This window comes from Leptonychotes weddellii, chromosome 11 (genome assembly GCF_054177405.1).
Source record: "Leptonychotes weddellii isolate Sample4059 chromosome 11, ASM5417740v2, whole genome shotgun sequence".
NCBI lineage: Eukaryota > Metazoa > Chordata > Mammalia > Carnivora > Phocidae > Leptonychotes > Leptonychotes weddellii.
This window is the reverse complement of record NC_138379.1, coordinates 6,626,481-6,648,135: the sequence shown is the minus strand read 5'-3', so window position 1 is coordinate 6,648,135 and position 21,655 is coordinate 6,626,481. Positions and strand designations below refer to the sequence as shown.

General features: G+C 59.3%; 1 protein-coding gene across 1 annotated transcript; it reads right to left on the bottom strand.

Annotated features, from left to right (window-relative positions):
* Positions 1 to 558: 558 nt before the first annotated feature.
* On the bottom strand, positions 559 to 20,185 carry EHD1 (EH domain containing 1). Its single transcript, XM_006745550.3, has 5 exons — positions 19,593 to 20,185; positions 15,499 to 15,596; positions 4,168 to 4,580; positions 1,645 to 1,809; positions 559 to 1,289 (listed from the first exon to the last, which is right to left on the bottom strand). Exons 1-5 carry the CDS (start codon positions 19,994 to 19,996, stop codon positions 765 to 767), a joined length of 1,605 nt encoding a protein of 534 aa, XP_006745613.1. The 5' UTR covers positions 19,997 to 20,185; the 3' UTR covers positions 559 to 764.
* Positions 20,186 to 21,655: the final 1,470 nt, after the last annotated feature.

The window sequence follows — 21,655 nt, the reverse complement described above, 5'->3', positions numbered from 1 at the left end:
CCTGGGTGGAGCTGCTCCCTAGCTGGAGTGTGAGAAAGGAGACAAAAATCACAGCTTCTGAACAAGAGGTTGGGAAGTTACTGGAAAATTCGGTCAAGTATGGAAGGTGTCACTTTACAGAACAAAACTAGCTTGTATGTTTTTCTGGGAGACGTTCTCGCATCCCTCCTCATCCCTTGGACCTCATAAAAAAGGGAGTTGGGCTTGCTTCTGTGACTGTCAAGCTGGGGGAGGGGGTGCGATGTGAAAGCAAAGAGCAGGGCCGTGCATGGGGGCCACCAGGGAGGGCAAGGCAGAAGGCACCAGAATCAGCTTAATCCAGGAGCGTGGGGAGGGGGCAGAGCTGGACAGGGAAGGAGCCACTGGGTCAGTGAAGCAGTACTCAGCTTAGAAACAAACTGGAATCCTGGGGTTCCTGTCTACACACGGCACCTGCCAGCGGGTCGGGGCTGAGCCAGGGTGGGCACGTGCTGTACAGCAGAGCTGGGCGGGGGGGGGGGGGGGGGGGAGGACAGGGGCTCGTGTGCGTGGGGCTGTCAAATGGAGGAGGCAAGAAAGAATGCTGCCTCTAACGTTATATATTAAAAATATCCATAGTTCTTGTGCACAAAATTCCATCATTCACATACAAGTATCACCCGCCTCCCTGCTGGGCCCGTGAACAGCCTGAAAAGAAAGATGGTGGTTTTCCTTTCTGAGAGCTGAGGAAACTCTGCTCAGTCTTTCCAGCCCCTCGCCTCCCTCCGGTGGGCCCGGCCGGGCGGTCACTCGTGCCTCCGCTTGGAGGGTGGGATCAGGTGCGGGGGCAGGTCGGCGGGCAGCTCGTGGCCCTCCAGCTTGACTTTGATGAGGTGGTTGGCAAGGGCAAACTCCTCGTCATCCAGCAGCCCATCCTTGTCCACATCGGCCAGCTTCCAGATCTTCCCCAGCACTGTGTTGGGCAGCTTGGACTTCACCATCTCCTTCTTGGCATTGGCGCCCGTGATCTTGCCGTTGACAGGCGACAGTGTGTAGAAGATCTCATCGTAGGTGGGCTTGTCCTTGCCCACCACCCACTCCACATCGTCGATGCCCTCGCCGGCCCCCTCGCCGTAGCCGTGCCCAAAGGGCCCGTTCATGGTGCCGTCGAAGGCACCGCCCTTCACGGCCTGGGAGGGCATCAGGGACTCCTCCTGGCGCACCATCACCATCAGCCGGGCGATGTCGTTGGCCAGCATGTCGTCCACTGTGTCCAGCAGCTTAGGCTTCAAGGCCTGGAACTTGCTGAAGTCCTGAGTCTGCAGGAGCTCCTGTGGTGGACAAGGGAGGGGGAAGGGCTGGGTCAGGTGTCCATGGACTCCAGGCAGAGTGCCCGGAGCAGGGGTCCCGAGCCACAGAGCCGGCCCCAGGTCACGCCCCCACCGAGGCTTGCCCCTTGGCCTTGGCTCCCCAGTCTGTTTAGTGGAGGTGGGAACAGTTCCTTCCCTGAAGGGCTGGGGAGGGGATGAGCCAGGATGGTCCTGGAGGGCCGGGCGCCCCGCCCTTTCCCCACCCCTGGGGGTGAGTCACCGCATTCCCCTCTGCGGTGTCACGGCCACTAAACTCAGGGACTCCCAGCTGGGAGGCCCCGTCCCAGGGAGGGCGGCGAGCGGGGGACAGCCATACCTGCATCTTGCGGAGGTTCGGGAAGTCCCCGGGGGAGATCTGATGCTCCCGCTCGATCTTCTGATAGATCTCTCCCAAGTTGTTCACCAGCTCCTTCTTTTTGCTCTCTTTCCCGAACACGTTGGGCATCTCCTTCTTGAGGGAGCTGATGATGTAAGCGTGCACCTGGAGAACAGGAAGGGGCACCGTGTAGGCAGGGGGCCTGCGCCGGGCTGCCCCAGAAGGCCGGGACCGGGACCGTCACTGGGGACCGCCCGAAGCAGTCCGGGGCCCGTGCTCTCTGGGGCCCCGGGTGCACCCCCAGCTTCCTGTCCCACGGCGGAGATGTGGAGCCCGCCATCCCACATGCGCACACCGGTGGCTGCTGACGTCGAGTTCTCAAAACCCCAACACGGCCCGAGTTCTGCTCAGTGTATCACCCGGAGAGCTCGGCGTGAGTAAGGATTAGGAAAACCACATGAGGCTTCACTCAGATGTTCTGAAGTTTATCTGAGCTCAGTACCTTACTTCGGTGTTTGCCAGCGGCACACCCTTCACTTCCCCACGGCGGGCTGGTAACGCTGGGCACCCTCCAAGGCCCTCAGAGCCCTCCGCCTCGCCAAGTAAGGTCCGGGCGTGAAGGGCCGCAGCCGGCCAGCCGCCCCCCCCACCCCCCGCCAGCTCTGCGCCATCGAAGCCCCTCCCCCGGCCTGACCCTGTGTGCCAACGGCCCGAGAGCAGCAGGCCTGTCACAGAGCGAGGCAGCCGCCCCTCCGCCCATCACGGCCCGTGTAGGTTGGCCTTCGCAGGTTGGCACAGAAGGCCGTTCGCTCCAGGAAAAGGGAACAGCCTGGAGCCGCAGGTGCAGCACGAGATCGGAGGCCCCCGGGGTTTTCCAGACGTGGTGACTCAGGGTGCCCGGAGGCGGTGACACACCATTTCTGCAGATGAACGGGGAGCCCTCCCTTTGTGCTGTCCCGGAAGGAGGCTTCGAGAGGGCACAGGTGGCCCTGCCGGGGGAGGGGGGGTGCTGGCCAAGGAGGGAACAGCGCTGCCCTTCCCTGCAGCCTAGAACCGGGAGGCCAGGAGCCAGTGATGCGGGTTTTCTCACGGGGTCCCTTCTCAGAACCAGCTCCCTGCACTGGGAAGCTTCCAGAAGTGAGAGAGGTGCAAGACCCCAGAGCAGATTCTGCAACCTCACTGTGCATACAGATCCCCAGGCGGTTCAGGTGTGCGGGGTGGGGCCTGAGGGCTCGTGCTTCTAGCACACTCCAGTATGGTCCACGAGCACTCTGGTAACCAGTGTGGAGACACAGACTGGTGGTAGAAGAGGAGGGGTCAGTTCTTTTTACTCAAGACAGTGAGCACCAAAAGGCTACCTGACTCCAGACCTCGAGACGGTGTGGGGCGGCCTGAGCCGCTGTGCGTGGCCCACAGCGGACTCTCAAAAGCCGGAGCTACGCGGCTGGCTCCCAGAGGCAGGAGCGCGGGTCGCGGGGCTCCTCCTGACTCTCCCCGGGGGGGGCCTGCCACCTGCAGAGGAGGCGCCACTCCTCAGGCCTTTACTCGGGAGCATGCCTTCGCCGAAGCCCTAGCCCCCCCGACACCCCTACCCTCCGCGGCCACTTCGTCAGAGGAGCGGCGATGCATGGGGTCCCCGCTGAAGCCGAGATCTGAGCCCCACGGATCCATGATCCGTGCGTGTGCACGGTGGCGGCCCGCGGACTTTTCCAGGCAGGCTCAGGATATGCAGCTGTGCTCAATCGGGGGGTGTTCTGGCCCTCTGTGTCTGAGAGGCCCGCTGGGGGCATCAGCCTTCTCTCCCAGCCCCAGCCATGCCGGAGTCTCCCTGAAGTACGTGGCCCGGAACTGAGATTCCAAGCTCTTGAGCGATCCAGACGCCGCCAACAGGTGCCAGAGGGAGGGGCCGGATGCTTTACGAGACCTCTGGGGGCTGAGGCCGCCCAGGGTTCTCCCTCGGCCCACAGGCTTGCGCCCCATCTCTCCGCTAGCTCCTTCCTGTCCTGGCTTATGCGTCAGCACCCACCCGAGGCCTCCCAGTCGCCTGCTTCTGCGGCATCCCACGACAGGACACAAAACCGTGCCTGACTTCCCTTTACATGTTCCACTTCCCCGGTACGACTGGTGCGCGCTGGAAGGGCAGGGACTGTGCGTGTCAGTCCCCTTGTGTCCCCAGCACCCCGCACACGCGGAGTGCTCAATCAACAGGCCTGGGAGGGGAAGCCGATGAGGACTGGAGCTGCACCCCACTGGCTCCCCACTTCCCAGGCCGCCCCTTGGCCCAGCGTTCCCTTCCCGCTTAACATCTACATGCATCAAGAAGACTCAGTTGAGAAAGGGCCACACCCATGGGCGCACAGAGGACCCGTCTAGACACAGGCAACGTAGGTGTGGCTGTAGGTCTGCGGGGATGGGTCTCGGGCACCCCAAAAGCCATGGCAGACCAATCCTGGGGCCCCAAGTGCCAGTCCCAGCCCCCATGGGCCCCCCCAACAGGGGGCCCTGCCCCCACCCCCAGTCTACCTTGGCCAGCCGTGCCCGCTTGATCAGGTCATTGAGCTTCCTGAGGGCAGCGTTTCGGGGCAGAGACTGGATGTCTTTGAAGAGGTCCTGCTCCTCTGCCTCAAAAAGCTTGCGATTGTCAGGGATGAGGAGCGGGTGGGACCAGAAGGAGCCGATGTATACCCTGACCACCTCGGGGGTGTTGATGATCTTCCCCAGGGACCACATGAGAGCCCCGTAGACCCGCATCAGCTGCTGGGTCTCGATCTGGTCGGCTTTGTTCAGCACCACGCGGATCTTGTCCTCATGGTTCTTGAGGGCCTTGATGACCTCGGAGAACTCGTCAGAGATGTCCAGCTTGTGGGCGTCGAAGAGCAGGATGATGCGGTCGACCCGCTCGGCGAACCACTCCAGGACGGCAGCGAAGTCATAACCTGCAGGAAGAGCGGGGTGAGCTCGGGGGCACCGGAGCCAGGCTGCTCTGAGAGCTCTCCTCCCTGACCCAACCTCGGACTTCTCAGCCTGGTGTCATTTAAATTTCCACCATGTCCTCACAGGGCCAGCACAGCACCCCGAGGACAAGGGCATCAGGTCCCCCCTATTTCTGTACCCACCCGATACCCTCGCCCAGCAGCACCTGGCACAGAGAGGTGAGCCACAGATAAATAATGCAAGAGAAGTCACAAAATCCAGGGGTTTTTGGATTAGTCCATTAAGCGTCTGCCTGAGGCTCAGGTTATGATCCTGGGGTCCTGGGATTGAGCCCCGTGTTGGGCTCCCGGCTCAGCGGGGAGTTCGCTTCTCCCTCCTCCTCTACCGCCCCCGGCCCCACTCATCCTCGCTCTCTCAAATAAATAAATAAAATCTTCAAAAAAAAAAAAAAGAAGAAGTCACAAAATCTGGGCTCTAAAGTGGCTCAGACCGGGGCAAAAGTGAGGAGGGGGAGCCCAGCAGTGTGGTGAGAAGAACAGAGACTCGGGGGCTGCCGATGCCGGCTGGATGCCCTTACACAACAAGGACAGTAAGGAACAGCTGGGACACCTGCAGCTGCTACTCGTGGGGTGCTCGTGCTGGGCCCCCCTTCTCCAGGAACCTCACTTATTCTCCACAACAGGGGTTGGCAAACTGCAGCTGGCCCATCACCTGTTCCGTAAATAAGAGTTGTTTGTTGTTTTTTTTTAAAAGATTTTATTTATTTATTTGACAGAGAGACACAGTGAAAGAGGGAACACAAGCAGGGGGAGTGGGAGAGGGGGAAGCAGGCTTCCCACTGAGCAGGGAGCCCAATGCGGGGCTCGATCCCAGGACCCTGGGATCATGACCTGAGCCCAAGGCAGACGCTTAAGGACTGAGCCACCCAGGCACCCCTGCCCCCCGTAAGTAAGAGTTTTAGCGGGACACGGCCACGCTCCTCCGCACCGTCTGTGGCCACTCTTGTCCACAGCAGCAGAGTTCAGCCACGGCAGAGACCACAGGCCTGCAGGCCAAAAACACTAACTCTGACCCTTCGGAAAAATTTCGCTGACCACTGCTCTACGACAGGCCTACGAAATGCTACACACTGCATCCCCTCTCTAGGCCTTAAATGCGTCTCTAAAACGAGGTGGCTGGACTAGATCACGTCCAGCTCTCAAGTCTAGGCTACGCGGTCTCCCAGCGTCCAGTGGAGGCCCCTTGCGGGGCGGGGCCGTCGGCAGCAGAGACCGCTCACTGTAGCTCTTCCCTTGACAACAATGGTCTAGTTCTGGCTGAACTCAGGGCCCCCCAGTTTAAGACCGCATTTTCTAGCCTCTCCTGCGGCAGAAATGAACAAGGTCTATGAGACCTTTGTCCTTTTCTCCCTTCCTGAGGAATGGAATGCAGATGTGATAGCAGGGGCTGGAGCAACCACCTTGAATTCAGAGATGAAAGCCGAACGTTCAGGATGGCCTGGATTGTTATTTTCCACATGAACTAGCTGATATCTGGTTTAAGCCAGTGGATTTTGGGGTCTCTCCGACAGCAGTTTAACCTAAATCCTATTTCACAGTCACGCCTCTTTAAAATGTTTCCACTTCTTCCACTGCCCCCAGAAGAAGTGAAGGTTCTATTTCTCATCTTTTATTTATTTTTAAGATTTCATTTACTTGAGATAGAGAGTGAGCGAGACAGAGAGCACAAGCCAGAGGGAGAAGCAGACTCCCCGCGGAGCAGGGAGCCCGATACCGGGCTCCGTCCCAGGACCCTGAGATCATGATCCGAGTTGAAGGCAGACACTCGACCTACTGAGCCACCCAGGCGCCCCTATTTCTCATCTTTTAGGAGCAAAGATGAGGAGATGTAGGAAGACCAGGTGACAACAGTGGCCTAAAAGTCTTTGGGAAGCTTGGGTCAAAGCCCCCGAGCTACCATTTCCTCTCTGGCTGATTCTGGGCAAGCCTCCTTATCCCTGGGCTCCTCCTTGTTCTTCACCTGCTCCCCACAGGCCACCTCAAATACAGGCCGGGCCTCCTAAGAAGTACCAAATACACCCCAGAGTGCAGTCAGGCTCTGAAAGTAAGCCAGAGAAGCTGCTCTCATAGAGAAGAGCCCGAGACCCTGCCCAGAAACGGGCCCACCAATCTCCTCGTCCTGACAGCCTGCTCCTGGCTAGCATCCCTTGCAAAACATGCTCGCGACCCTCTGACCAAACTGGGATTTGGCCACGCATTATCCAGACTGCCAGGTTACAGAAAAGTAGCAGGTAGAGGGAGAGAACAAAGAAAACAGAGTGAACTACTGCACCGTGAGGAAGGGGGGGGCAGCCCTCCCCGCCCCTCCGGTAAGGAGCCTGCTGAGTGGGTCATCAGAGTGGAATTCGGCTGCTCCTGCTCCTGCCAAGCCTCCCGGACTGAAGGCAAGTCAGCAGCTGGGCTCCCCGAGAGGCTACCTCCACTCAGGCCAGAGCCAGGCCCCCATCGCAAGGCTCTAAGATAAACAGTTAACACTGGGGGTGTGCCGAGGGGTGAAGGTCTGCTTGGCGGGATAAACATTCTGGCTGCCAGGCCCCCCAGGTTCAAGTGCGCTTCAGAGCCGTGTGTGCGCCCGAAGCCACAGCATTCCAAGCCTCTCCCCGAACTTAAGCACTCAGAAAGAACACAGGCTCTTAAACAAGACTGCCCTGGATTCGACTCCCGGCGCCAGCCGCTGACGGCGACCTGACCTGAAGTTCCGAACTCCTGAGTTACCATTTCTTCATCTGTAAAATTCCAAAAACAACTCCTCCTCCTCTGACTGTAGCGGGGATTAGATCAGGTAACACACAGGGCTCCCAGAACAGGCCCCACAGGCAGGAGGGGCCGAGGGGCTGGGGACAGCAGAACCGGTCAGGAACTGAGAGCCGCCGAAGTTCAGCCTGGTTCTGAGACCAGCCGGCCAGCTCTCGTCCTTGGGGTGAGACACCGGAACCTCAGGAAAACCCCAGATTCACTGTTTCTGTTGACTTAGCACAGCAGCCTCGCGACGCAGCAACGGGCAGTCTGTTCCCCCCACGGCACGCCCGGGAGACAGGGCGCTCCGATCAGAGGCAGCCCCTCAACTGGCCGGAGTCTCTAATGGGGGCGGGGAGATGGAGCGGGGGGGCGGGGGGCAGTAAGGTCCCGGTGAATCTGAACTTGAGCCTGGGCAGGGCAGCCATCGGCCTTCCCTAGGCCCAGGCAGAGGGTTGGAAACAGCCAGACCACCCACCACCCGACTATCGGTGCTCAGAGAGTGGGAGACAGCCTGGAGCCAGCACCAAAGGCCGCTGGGTGCAGAGGACATGGCCACCCCCACCCCCGGCCCCGAGAGCCACGGGATGGCGTGCCCAGAGAGACGTCCCCAGCAGAAACCCAGGACGGGAGGGCCGAGGAGCAGGCGAGGGAAGCGGGCAGGGAGCCTTTTATGGCTGCCCCTGGGAGCGGCAGGTCAGCCCTGGAAAAGCAAGGCCTCAGGACTGAATGATGGCTCCCTCTCAGCAAGAATGAGGCCCAACTCGTCCCTCGTCACACTGCCTGTCCTCAGACCGCCGCACGCTGACGGAGCACAGATTCGCAGAGCTGGGGAGGCAGTGATGCCGGATGCGAGGTGCCTGGAATGGGAATGGGGGCTCCCGGATGGGCTGGGCTCCAGCCCAAGTTCGCTTTGGCCCCGCAGTCAGGACAGCGCACAGGGAGCTGAGCTCACCCCCCAGACTCCACCCAAAGTGGCCTCGCGCCCCCTCCCGCGCTGGTGGGGACCCAGGACAACTCCCGGAAAAACAGAGAGGAGGATGGGGAGGAGTCACCGCAGCAGAGCCGAGAACCCCAAGTGCCCCCTCCTGCCCCGCCCGCAAACCCAGTTACCCGCCAACCCCTCAAAAGTTGGAGCCAACAGAGCTCTAAGTCCATTTTTTTTGCAGGTAAATGAAATTTCCTGTTTATTATGAAAAACGCTCTCACTTTTGGGGAGGGAGACGTGGTGCTGGCCAAGTACGTCCATGGGTCACTAAAAGGGTCACGGCACGGGCACTATGATGTCATCACAGGCGTATGACCGCGCAGGCCCACCCGGCCCCCATCTGTCCACCAAACCCTCACTCTGGCCCGAGAGATGGTGTCTCGAAAGACACCGAGGGCTGGACCCGCAGCAGCAGCAGCGAAGCCTCAATCGAGTCCGTGCACCTGGCAGGGCGGCCGCGGCCACCACTCAGCCCGGAGCGGGGCGGCAGGGGACAAGTGTGCCAGGGCCCCCAACCCTCAGCACTGCCCAAGGCGGTGAGCCTCCAGCTTTCGGGACACACGAGGGGTCTGCCTCGGTGCCAGGATGTGTCTGGCCACTGAATTCTGGGGCTTTGGGGAGATTATAAAATAAGCCAGGCACAAAAGGACCGATGCTGCACGATGCCACGCATCCCAAGTCCACAGAGACAGAAAGGAGAGCGGTGGGAACCAGGGGCTGCGGGGGGGGGGGGGGGGGATAGGAGAACGAGTGGTTAATGGGGTTACAGTTTCCGTTTGGAAGATGGAAAAGTCTGAAAGGTGGACGGTGGGGACAGTCACACAACAACACGAAATGTACTTGATGCCACCAAACCGTGCACGTAGAAGGGTTACCGTGGTAAATCTCAGCGCACACGCATGCACAGTCGTGGGGACTGGGGAAGGGGGTTGGACAAAGAAGAGTCGCTTGTATGCTCAGGGCCACCCAGCTGAGGGCTGGGCTTGGCCTCGGGAAGTAAGCACACGGGGCCACGTGGACAGGAGGTCTCTGCTTTGTTCCCACCCAGCCTCGTCTGGGCCGCTCGGGCTCCTCACCAGTCGTCAGTCCTGACAAGAGTCCCGCTCCCCACCACGGGCAGAGAGGCGGAAGAGAGGAAGTTGTCACAGGTCCTCACCCTCTCCTGACACCCTCCAAACACAGGTAGTTCCAGCAGCTGGTGGAAAAGCTGCTTCATACGTTCCAAGTTTCTAGAACATCAACAATAGAGGGCTTGTCTGCAATCGACTTTTGTTTCCTGCTATTCAAGCTGTGTGGGCCTTGGTATTTCTTGCCGTGGCTCCCACCATACACGTTTCCAACCGGTGCCGCGCCCGGGAGAGGGGGGCACAGGATGGCAGGACGAAGATTAAGGAGCCGAGAGAGGACCGACATGGGTGCCGAGCTTCCTCGGGCGGGCACACTCTTCAGGGAAGGACTTCCTTGGGGTGGCTCAGTGGCGAGGAGAAAGGGGCCTCCCCACTCCTAGGTATTTACCCAAGGGAGATTAAGAAACTGAAGTCCACACCGTACACAAATGTTTGTAGGAGCTTTATTCAAAATTGCCCCAAACTGGAAACCCAAAGGCTCTTCAGCAGGTGAATGGGTAAGACATGAGGGTACACGCACGGGACGGGAGGAATGATGGGTCGATGGTCATGCTCTCGAATACATGATGAACGCCCCCAAGCACACACTAAGTGGAGGAGGGCAGGCACGGAAGACTCGTATGGACATTCTGGAGAAGGCAAAACCTCAGGGCTAAGTATCAGGTCTGAGTTGCCGGGGACTGGAGGGGACTACGAAGGGGAACAGGGAACTTTCCAGGCTGATGGAAAGACTAGATTTGATCCTGGCGGTGGTGGTTACGCAGCTGCTTCCTTGAGCCGTGCGCCTAACAAGGGCGAAGACCTCTGCAAATGTGACCGGGAAATGGACAAAGGGCAGGGAGGGACAGATGGACTCTGGAATGAGGCCGGCACTTGAATCGGAGCCCTCTCCTCGTCAACCAGCTGCCCGACCCCAGCAGCCACGGCCCCTGTCTGAGCCGGTCTCTTCGTCTGTGACGGCAGGGTGTTAAGTCCCTGATGCGCCGGGCTGCTGTGGGCAGCAAGGGAGTGCCTGGCACACCGTAAGCACTTGGTAAATGTTTGCTCTTATTTACACACAGGAATTGTATTTCGGGCTCAAGGAGCGCAGATTCTGAGTGGTGTGTAGGCGACGACCACTTCTCACGCTCGAAGAATGCCTCGTATCACCAAATATAAATGGAACGTTCGCAGGCGCTCACACAGCTGCTCGAGCCAGGAACGCGCAGGGGCCGGGCGCGGGCTGGTACCAGTCCTCCGCGGGCGGCGGCCCACGCCCCTCGGCAGAGCGCCGCGTTCCCACCAAACGCTCGGGCCAAAAGCTGTCCAGGGGACCGGGGGCGGGGCGGGGGGTCATGGCGGGGGTGAGAGGGAGGCTTGGACGAGGCTGGGGGCCCTGGGAAGGGAGACTCCGGCTGACTCAGTGTTCCCCTAGCCTCTGGCCTCCTCGGGATGTTAGTCAGAAGAAGGTCTTTCTAATCAGTCTGGGAATCCCTGGATTTTTGGGTGTCTATTTGTAATTAGCTGGCATTGGCTGAACATGTCACTGAGCACTAGGTGCTAGGGCAAGGGGTTAGCACATGGGCTGCAGTAACTCCCTAAGGGTCCCCGGCTCCTAAAGTACTGCGCTGGGGCCTGAACCTTCTGTCATCATCTGTACTGTGGGCGCTGGGAATCCAAGAGGGACGCAGCACGTGGCCTAGCCCAAGGCCTGCAGGCAACCTCATGGAGCCTTCTATGGGCTGCAGAAAACCCTGACCTGGATGGAGGGCTCTTAGGGGTGGGGCAGCTCTGGAGGTCGTCAGCACAGGGCTCAGCAGGAAGGGAGGGCTGCCCACAGCGCGGCCCCACCTCGGAGTCAGAGGACTCCGTTCTGCACCTGGAAGGCCCTACCTGCCTAATGGGATGGCTTCCAAGCTTGGAGGGAGCCTGGGAACCAGGGACAGTCAGCAGGAGAGCAAATGAGAAGCTAGGGGACCAGCCAGCCTCGACCAGGGGTCCTACACCCATCCACGGAGGGTCTGGAGTGGAGGGAGCGATTTCTGGCTAGAGGCAGAGAACAGGGAAAAGGAAGAAGATGCCAGCAGGGTTGTTCCAAGCCCTGGACCTCGGGTCCATCTGTGAACTGAGTCTGATTTCAGGGCGGGAGAGAAGGCGAAGGCCTGTCAGGAGAGCGCAGAAGCCCAGCACGGTCACCACCCGAGGGTCAAAGACTCGCCCGGAATGCGCTGTCAGCGCTCCCGGGAGCCGAGCCGAGCGTCCGCTCTCAGCAACCGGGTGGCGGGAGCACAGCTCCTGCTGAGCCCGCAGACGCACACTAGTCCGGGCGGCAAGCCTCGGCCTCTTCGTCTGCAGAGCAGCAGTGTCCTCCCAGGGGCAGCTGCGGGACAGCTGAGGGGCGCCGGCTCCCGAGGCGAGGACGCAGATGGTCTGCAGAAAGCCGGGCACAAGGCCGGCGGGGCGTCGGTCTCCAAACCCAAGTTTAAGGAACGCTTCCCTGCTGACGCGACTCGCGTGGGGGAAACCAAGGCGCAGAGGTACGGCCAGCTCGCAGCCGCGTGGTGACAATGGCAGGGAGAGCCCCGGCCAGGGCCCTGAGCCCCACGCTGGGACCTCCACCTGAGCGTGCCTGCCCCCCGGGGACCCGCTGTGGGAAATCTCTGCTCCGGCTCGTGACTGCGCAGGCGCAGGCGGCAGCCTGGGAGCCAAGGGCGCCCGCCCCACCAGGCCCCGGATGCCCTTTGGAACGCTCTTTATCAGTCACATGGCACTCAAGAACGAATGCTGTCCCCACAGATCACCCTTCTCTGCTGATACAGGGGAACGTTTATCTTTAAAGTCACTCAGATTAGCACAACGGGGAAGTGCACCCTGAGACCCCCACGGAGGCTCCTTCTCTTTCCCGGAGTAATTCTCAGGGGTCTCTCGCAGAGCCTGCCCTATATCCTGACTGCTCTGGGCCTGCACGGCCCCTACGTTATCTTTCCAGACAATATTTCCTGCACACGTAAGGGACCATGGGGAAAAGGGGAAGAAGCCAGGAGGGGCCTGGCAGATAGGCTGGGAAATGGATGTAAACCTAATTAACAACTCTAATGCACAGGCAACCTCCAGAAGAACCCTCTGTTCCCAGGGAACGAGATCGGCAGGCCGCAGAAGCGCACGCTGTGTGCCCAGGACCCGTGTTTTCTGCTGGCCCTATCTCGCTGAGAGGGAAACACCTGCTCTCCATGCTGTCAGCAAAGGGAGCAGACGGGAGAGCTGGCCGGGGAGGCTGGAACGCACTGCCCTCCTCTGACTTCCTCTGCTGGACAGGGCAACACGGGACCTTTGCGAGGACCGGTGGGCGGGGCCTCCAAGCAGACGGCCACTCCTTCCCCACCTCCCTTGAAGACCACAGCCAACAGAGCGGAGAGGTACTGCGCGACGGTCTCTCTCCGGCTGATAAAACGCTGACACCAAACATACTGCAGAGCAAATCCCAACTTGGTAACTTTTAGTAAAATACTTTAAACTGAGAGACCTAGGGTCCCGGAGGGAAAGAAACTGTCTACTAAAATCAGTTTGATCTCGCTATTTCACAGAAGGAAGCCCTTCCCCAATCAGAGCAATGCCCTTATCTTTAAGCCCCACTCCTCCTTCCTGCCCACGATAGGGTGGGGCAGGCCTTGTGTCGCCCCAGGACAGAGAGGGGCCAGTCTCACCCCTGGAGGGGGGCAGAGGCAACCAGGGGTGAGCCTGGTGTCTCTTGCGGACCTCCTCCTCTGAGTATCTGCCACCTGCGTGGACAACCTGAAGGCCAGGACTGCCTCACGCACCACATCCCCCACTGGCACAGCCGAAGTGCACCCCGGGTGCCAATCCACCGCCTGGACAGCCCAGGGAGGTGCCGCGGGGGTGCCCGTCCCAGAGAGAGCAGGTCTGGACATCACTGCCCACCTTTTTGCCAACCAGGAAAGGAGGAGGCGGCGGGGTGGAGCGGGGGACATCCCAGCAGACAGGGCCAGGCTGCCCAAAGCAGCAAGACCTATACTCCCAACCCGTCAGCCCACTAGGCTCTCCAGACCCAGGCTGACGTGTCAAAGACATGCTTCCCAGCAGGGGACCCCAAAGCACTGGTAGAAAACAGTGGTTATGGGGGTCACAAGGGCCCTACGCCCTTTCCCTCAAATGCCTTAACTCCCAGCTCTGAAGGCCACAGTGAGCACAGCCTGCTGAGATGGTAAGCCTCTTCTGGTGAGCTCTTGTCCCTATCCGAAGATGTGTACACATCAACTGACCCCAAGGCTGGGAGCATTGTGCACACCCCAGAGATGGCTTAGTTCTCTAGCCCACGGCCCCAGTCAGAAGCAGCCCCCCTGCCTACTCTTCCAGATCATTACAAAAATAACACCGCAGAGCCTCGAAGAAAGTCCCTCTAGGATAACTCAGGCCTGGAAGTAAACAGAGAATAAATCCCCCCTTGTGGGTCTTTTAAATGCTAACCAGACATTTTCTTAAAACCAGCTTGGAACAAGAGCAGTAAGGAAAAACAACCTCGCCTTTTTATTTTTAAAGTTGTTTTTTTTTTAAGATTTTATTTATTTATTTGAGAGAGTGAGCGAGAGAGAGCGAGAGCACGAGCGGGGGGCGGTGGGTAACGGAGGGAGAAGCAGACTCCCCGCTGAGCAGGGAACCCAAGGCGGAACTCAATCCTGGGACCCCGGGATCATGACCTGAGCTAAAGGTAGACGCTTAACCGCAGGTGCCCCTTCTTTTTTATTTATTTAAGTAATCTCTGTACCCAACGTGGGACTCGAACTCACAACCCGGAGAGCAAGAGTTGCATGCCCCTCCAACTGAGCCAGCCAGGCGCCCCTAGCCCTTGCCTTTTTAGAAGGGGTCCCAAAGCTGCTCCCTTGAACTCCTAGGACTGTCTTTATCACTGGGGTGCGGAGCCTAAGAGCTTAAACGAGACAGAGAGAGAGCAGTTTCAGGGTGCTCTGATGCAAGCCCTTCCTGGCAGGGGCCCAGAGCCTGAAAAAAAAGAGAAGCAAGGTTTCTCAGCACCAAGAACGGGGTTCCCGCCCCCTTTAAGCCACAGCAGACATAAACATCTCCCAAATACCAGGTCGTTGCCTTCAGATGCAAAGCTGGCCAATGCTGGGCAGCCCAGAAGGAAAGGGGCATGGGAAAGATTTGCAAGTTAATGATACACAAACCCGGCCCCTTCTCAATCCCTGTCTGAGTGTGGTCCTACTTCATTTTCACATCTGCAGCTGCAGGCTCCCCTCCTGGCCTGCCCTCCCGCTCCTGCCAGGAAGCATTCAGGCCCCAAGGCTCCCCGCCCCTCTACAAAATGGAACAGCAGCAGAAATATAACCCAGTTCAGGCTCGTCCTGAACGAGATCTTCGGAGTCCAGACAGCAGTTGACACAACCGGGGGCCTGGTGCACCAACACTCGGCGCGAAAACCTTCCAGGCCCCGGGAAGGCTGCTGATTACCAACCCGAAGCAAACTGAAACACCTTTCCAGGAGCCCCTAAACACTCAACAAATTTCTGCAGCTTCTCCTTCCGGCAGGCTTGTTCGGGTCCAGTGTTCCCTCACAGACCTGCTGGGCTTGCCAGGAATTTAGATGGTGTCGGGAAGCAAAGCTTTTACACACCAAGTAGGGTGAGGGCGCCCCAGGGGAACAGCAATGCTGGCCGAGGTATCCAGAGCCCAGACACGGAGTGACTTCCCGTGACCTCACAGCCAGCCCCAGGTGCCATCTCGCCAGCTTGCCCCGGGGGGTGGAAAGCACGAGAGCCATTCAAAATAGGCTGTGCTACCCCCCCCGCCCCTGCCCCGGACAGCTCTTAGTACCCTCGGCACAGGGAGCCAAGGGAGAGAGCAACTCCTGCCCCCCTGGGGCTCAGCGCGCTGGGCAGACACGGGCCAACGTAAGATGGGTTCTCACTTGGGCTGGGAGGGACCTCAGGGACAGCATGTGGTCCGCGTCACAGACCGCAGAGGGAAGGCGCCCTGGGCTGTGTCAGAGCCTGTTTACCTCTGCTGATGCGCTGTTTCTCTCCAGACAGGATCCCGGGAGTGTCGATGATGCTTATGCTGTCCAGGACCGGGTTGGGCAGCTGGGCACACATGAACCTGCACAGGAGCAAAAGCCGGAGGGGAGACGTCAAGACTCAGCCCTCGCAGCTCTAGAAGCGACAGGGGGCTTTCTGTGTACTCTCCTCTCCACCTCTGCCTTCCTTTCCCAAATCAAGGCATTTACAGGAGGTTTTCTAGTGTTTCCAGGGGTGGCCCCTGAACTCTGTAGTGTCTTTTTTTTTTAATATTATTTTATTTTATTTATTTGAGAGAGAGAGGAGCATGAGCAGGGGGGAGGAACAGAGGAAGAGGAAGAAGCAGACTCCCTGCTGAGCTGGGAGCCCGAGGCAGGGCCTGATCCCAGGACCCTGGGATCACGACCTGAGCCAAAGGCAGATGCTTAACTGACTGAGCCACCCAGGCGCCCCTGAACTCCGTGCTGTCTTAACTGGGAATCCAACCATGGGCTCAAACTGGCTTGAATCAGCATTTCCCTCACATTAGCTTTTCCCCCAGAGTTCAAGAGTTCAACTTTCAAGTTGCTGACATGCTAGTGAAAACTGCACGAGATAGGCCACCGGTCAACTCCAGAAGGGAAACAGAAAGGTGACACTGGGACTTAGCTAAATTTCCACACACTGAAGGTGGGGAGAGGCTTTCCTGCTGCTGCTGGGACCAGCCCATCCCTCCCACCCAGCTGCCTGGATGAAGGGACAGCAGGGGGCGGCCAGTACAAGCTGGGGGACACGGGGGTTGGTTGGCGGGGCCCGGGAGTACAGACATCATTCTCCAAAAGCCGGAGCAGGCCGAGGAAGAACAAATGAAGCCACAGAGGGGCTGGCAACTCCCGAGCGAGGGCTTAGCCATGTGTGCCTGAGTTCCCACTGAGCGCAGAACAGCCCAGAACAGCAAGGGGCTGTCCCAACTGATAGCAGAAATTCTTTACTGGACACAGAAAAGGCTCCTTTAAAAACTTCTCTGAAAAAGACACGGTGAGCAAAGAAAATACTGACCCTCTGTCTGTAGGATGCAGGCTTAAAGCTGCCTTTCCAACTGTGGGGAGGGATCTGAGCTGTAAGGTTCTCCTTTTGGCCCTACCTCCCCCCGCAGCTCCCCCCCAAGTGACCAGTGGCCAGGCCCGGGGCAGCTGGCCAGGGTGAGGGGTGTTGCCTGCAAGCACAACGGGGCAAAACCGGCTGACCCGCAGACCTTGGACCCGGTCCTCACTGCTGCCCTGACCGTGGTGCGCCAGACCCGGGGCTCCTGCTAGGGAAGGGTCACAGCGGGAAGACCAACTCAAAAGAACCCGAAGTACAGCTGGCTCTGAAAAATAACAGTACATAAAACCGCCCTGTAAAGGAGACCCGCGAGTAAGACAACATCGGTAAGACCCAGAAATGAGATGCCCCGCGGAGTCCTGGGAGCTTGGCGGGGGAGACAAGGCAGGGGGCAAGCCGCTTCCACAGACGCAGCCGCTTCATTTCCCACCACCAGGGGCGCACTGACTGCCTCTCGCCCCGCAAGCGGTTTTCACAGGCTGCTCTTAGGACAACCCGACTGTAGTCTGTCTTGGTCTGCTCCATTGGATTTTAGTCTTAGAGCAGCCACTTAAGAGTAAAAAGGGCAGAAAGTCAAGTTCATGGCTCAATGGGTCTCTTTAAGCTGCCCGGAGAGGCCGTGTCAGCCAGAGAAGAGCCCCCTTTGTACGCCCTGGCTAGCCAGCCGGCACTCTGCGCGCTCCACAGGCTGACACAGCTCGGGGCCCTGCTCCAGGGCAAAGCCGTGCCCTCCCTGACCCTCGGCTGATAAGACCCCTTTTGGCTATTAGTGATCGAGAACCCTCTGGAGATGAAGTGGCAAGAGGGAAAATAAGGGCTGCCTGGCTGGCTCAGTTAGTAGAGCGTGCGACTCTTGATCTCAGGGTCATGGGTTCAAGCCCCATGTTGGGTGTGGAGCCTACTTAAAAAAAAGAAAAAATAATAAATAGAAGTGTGGGTCTTGAATCCGGTGGCACCAACATCATCAGAGTGTCTGTCTTGGACCCAGCATCCCTGACCTGCGCTTTTTTCCGGGCAGAACCCACAGTAGGTGGTAACTGGAGGCATCAAGGCGCTCAGCCAGCGAGCACTGCATTAAGCTGCCCTGGTGAGCTCAACAAAGAGCACAGCCCTCCAAGCTCGGGCTTCCTGAACCACCGAGATGACGTCTACGATCCCCTCCGACTCTGAAACTTTAGGTCTCCAAATTCAGAAACAGGTTGAGTACCCCGTTTCTCCTTTCAAAAGCAGTCTGCTCTCACAGTTAGAAGCAGAGGCCTGAGGACAGAAGGTGTACCTATCCCTCCTTCTAGCTTCCCAAAGTTCTGTGTGAAAGGCAAGACCTAATAATGGTTGGAATTCCCAGCACAGCAGCCAAACTGCACACAAGATCCTCTGGGGCCCACCAGCTAAGAGTCTGGGCCAATCGCCCGTGTATGGGCACGATAATTCCGAGACACAGGTATTCTCTGGAGGAGGGCTCAAGGCGAAGAGGGTCATGCCTCGCACACGAAGGGCTTTATTCAGCTCCAGCCATGACACACCAACGCCATCAACCGTAAAACAGGAGGCCGGGCTTAAATGCCCAAAAGGGGCAAAAAACCATAACAGGAGTCTGCCTGTCTTCTCTGTTAAAAGTCAGCTCTGTGCACAGAGGTAGGCTGGCCACTGGCCTGGATCAGGAGCAAGCTGGTTCACCCTGTGTGGCTGGACAGTGTCGGGAAAGGAATGTGATCATACAGGGCGGAGACCTGGAAGGCAAGAGTCAAGGATTCTTTCCTAGGTCATCCTTGACACAGACTTTGAAAGGCATGTGAAGGGGCGCCTGGGTGGCTCAGGCATTAAGCGTCTGCCTTCGGCTCAGGTCATGATCCCAGGGTCCTGGGATCGAGCCCCAGCCCCGCATCGTACTCCCTGCTCGGCGGGAAGCCTGCTCCTCCCTCTCCCACTCCCCCTGCTTGTGTTCCCTCTCTCGCTGTGTCTCTCTCTGTCAAATAAATAAATAAAAAATCTTAAAAAAAAAAAAAAGGCATGTGGAGTCACTCCTTGCATGGGGGCTGGCAGGAAAGGCAGATCTGTGAAGTCCTTTGGTATGTCCCTGGGGGTAGGGGTGGGGACAGGGATTTTAGAACCACTGAAAAGCACCTTTGAGCTCCTTTAGAGAAGAGTGAACTTGACTCCATAGAAAGACCAATGTTTTTCATTCCCAGCATCATGAGGGTTAGAGTCTTGGAGCATGACCCCGATCACGAGGAGGCAGATTTCACCCATGTAACTGGGGAAACTGAGGCCCAAGCAGGTTAAGGAACCTCTTCGTGAGGGAGTCAGGGCCCAGATCTTCCAGGCCTCCCAGTGCTACAGACTGAGGCTATTTCCCGAAATCCCTAAGGAGTACAGACCCTTTCGAGTTGACCCCCGGGGAGAAATGTTCACACTCCATCTGTCTGCTACCCCGTCGGCTGCCCCCAAACTCAGCAGGCCACAGCAGATCCTCCTTGTCCCTCCCACACAAAACCAGCGCTCCCGGGGGAAGCACAGCACAGCAGCAAAAGGAATGACGAAAAGTTTCACATATTTTTCCAGGACACTTAGGCAGCAGCCACTTGAAGGGAGGGGGGAAGGGGCTGGTTTGAATGAATTCGGTGCATCCAGTCTGGGACTACACTGGGATGAGGTGGAGACAGGAATCTCTCACCTTCCCAACGCTGACCCCGGTTCTGAGGGAAGTGGGGCTGGGATCTGCTGGAAGGTTTGGGAGTTAAACTGATAACCTGGAAAATTCTGGGGGTGACGGGGCGGGGGAGGGGGCGGCGATACCCACCCCCCAGACCTCCGGGTGGGCCGAAGCGGCAGGGGCCCTTGTCCCAGGGAGCGGTCGCCGAGGGGCTCGCTGGGGCCTCGGAGACAAAGGACGATGAGGGAGGCGGGGCCGGGCCGCCGCCACGGTAGGGTCGGGACCCGAGTGCGGCCCCGGGGGTCCCCCTCCGCCCCCCTCCTCCGGGCAAGGGGCGGGTACCTGTTGAGGAAGGCGTTGCCGAAGGCGTTGAGCTTGCGGAAGGGGCGCCGCGGGTCGACTACAAGCGCGTTGCCCGGCACCACGCCCTCGGTGGGGCCGTGCATGACCGCGATGAAAGAGTCGGTGGTGGGCTCGGGCCCGATGCGCATTCCTGGGAAGTCCTGCTCGATCAGGTGCCGGATGAAGGTGGTCTTGCCCGTGCTGTACTGGCCCACGAGGAGCACCATGGGCTTGTTGTCGAAGTCAGCGTCCTCCAGCGCGGGCGAGTGGAACTCGTGGAAGCGGTAGTGCTCCTCCAGGGGCAGCAGCTTCTGCGCGTACAGCTGCCGCAGCCCCTCGGCCACCGTCTGGAAGAGCTCCGGCTCCTTCTTGCGGCGGGCATCTTTGCTGACCCAGCTGAACATGCTGCCGGGGACGGGGCTGGCTGCTGCGGGGCAGAGCGGCGGCTAAGAGCAGGGCGAGGGCGCGGAGCCGAGGCGGGGCCCGGCCGGCCGGCGGAGGGGCAGCGGGGCAAGGGGGCGGGGAGCGGCCCGCACTGCGCAGGCGCACGGCACGGCCCGCGGGGCGCCCTCCGCGGAGTGGAGCGCGCGCCTCGCCGTGCGGCCTTTATAGGGCCGGGCCCCGCGTTCGGGCGCGCGCGTGCGCGTGCCGCCGCCGCGCCGGGCCGCGGGGAGAAGGGCAGGGGAGGAAGGAGCCCCACCCGCGAACTCCGCGCCACGTCCTCCCCTCCCCTGCCTCCCATTGGCCGATTCCAAATATCGCGAGCGCCGCTCGCCCTGCTCCCCGCCCCCGGCCCGGGTGCTGTGGCAACCGCACCTGTTTTCGCCCCTCCCTTGGCGGGGCAGCTCGCGCAAGTGCTGCGGTTGGGAAGGCGAAAAGCGAGGGTCGGGCGCGAAGAGGTCCCGGAGCCTACGTGCCTTCCAACATCCGCGAGACGCCCAGTTAGACACCCGGCTCCCCGGCCGCGCGCCCCACCCGCAGCTCCCCCACGAACGGTCCTCCCTCCCCCGCTGGCTCGGAATTCCCCGGAAGTATCGGCGGACCCCCGGGGCGGCGGGGGGGGGGCCTCGCACCTCCCGTCCGAGCTGCCCTTCCTTGCCGCCTCCTCGCCCCTGCTTTCCTGATACTACTTCCTACCCCTCTTCGTTATCTGCTTTGGGAGAGGGCGAAATAGAGTAGAGGAGGCTGAGGGAGTAGAACATCCGAGGCCGGCTGGTGACTGGGGAAAGAAGAATGGGGAGGGAGGGAGAGGTCCTTGGGGAAAATCTGACCAGCAGCAAGAGGCCTGAGCTCCCCGCAGGCCGGTGGGGCTGGGGATTGGAAGGGGGACACAGCAGTGGAGGACACATAGGACATGTGGGGGAGAAGAGATGGCCTCTGAAGAAGGCTGCATCTGTGGGTGGGAGGGGGTAGGGGTACACAGGAAGGCCTGGACGCTTGAGTTTTGAGGAAGTGAAATCGGAAATTCCCTATGTCTGGGGGAGGGGAAATGTGGGGCAACAATGAAATCTTGTGGGAACTTAGGGGAAATTAAAATACCCAAATACTTCTGCTTTCCTCTCAGGGTCACCACAAGTTACCCTCTTTTACTCTGACCTATGGGCCCCCCCTTACCAGTTCCTGGCTGTTCCATTACACTCATTGCCCCGCCATCATTCCTGGCCACACGTCGGCCCCCTTGGCTGTCCAGGTTGGTGAGAATCTTCAGTGGGTGATGTCAGAGCTTTGGGGGACTGTGATTGTTAGGTAACCAGTATCAGGACACCAAAGTGTAGGAGGAGGGGGTGGGGGTGTGGTGGCGCAGTGGTGGGGTGGGGGGAGACTCCTAGGTAGATCTAAAATGCACCATGTCCCAACTTTCTGGCTTCTGGGAGATGTGGGATGGAGGCAGGAACTCTCAAACCTGAGAATGAGCCAAGTTCTTAGGGGAGCTGGGTCAAGTGGGAGCCAGAGAGGGCAAAAGGGGAGGTTTTGCTTGCCCGCCCCTTGTAGGATCAGGCCTCAGGGCCTTCTGAAGAAAGAAAATGTTCAATCAATTGCCTTCCCCTCCCCCCTTTGCCTCC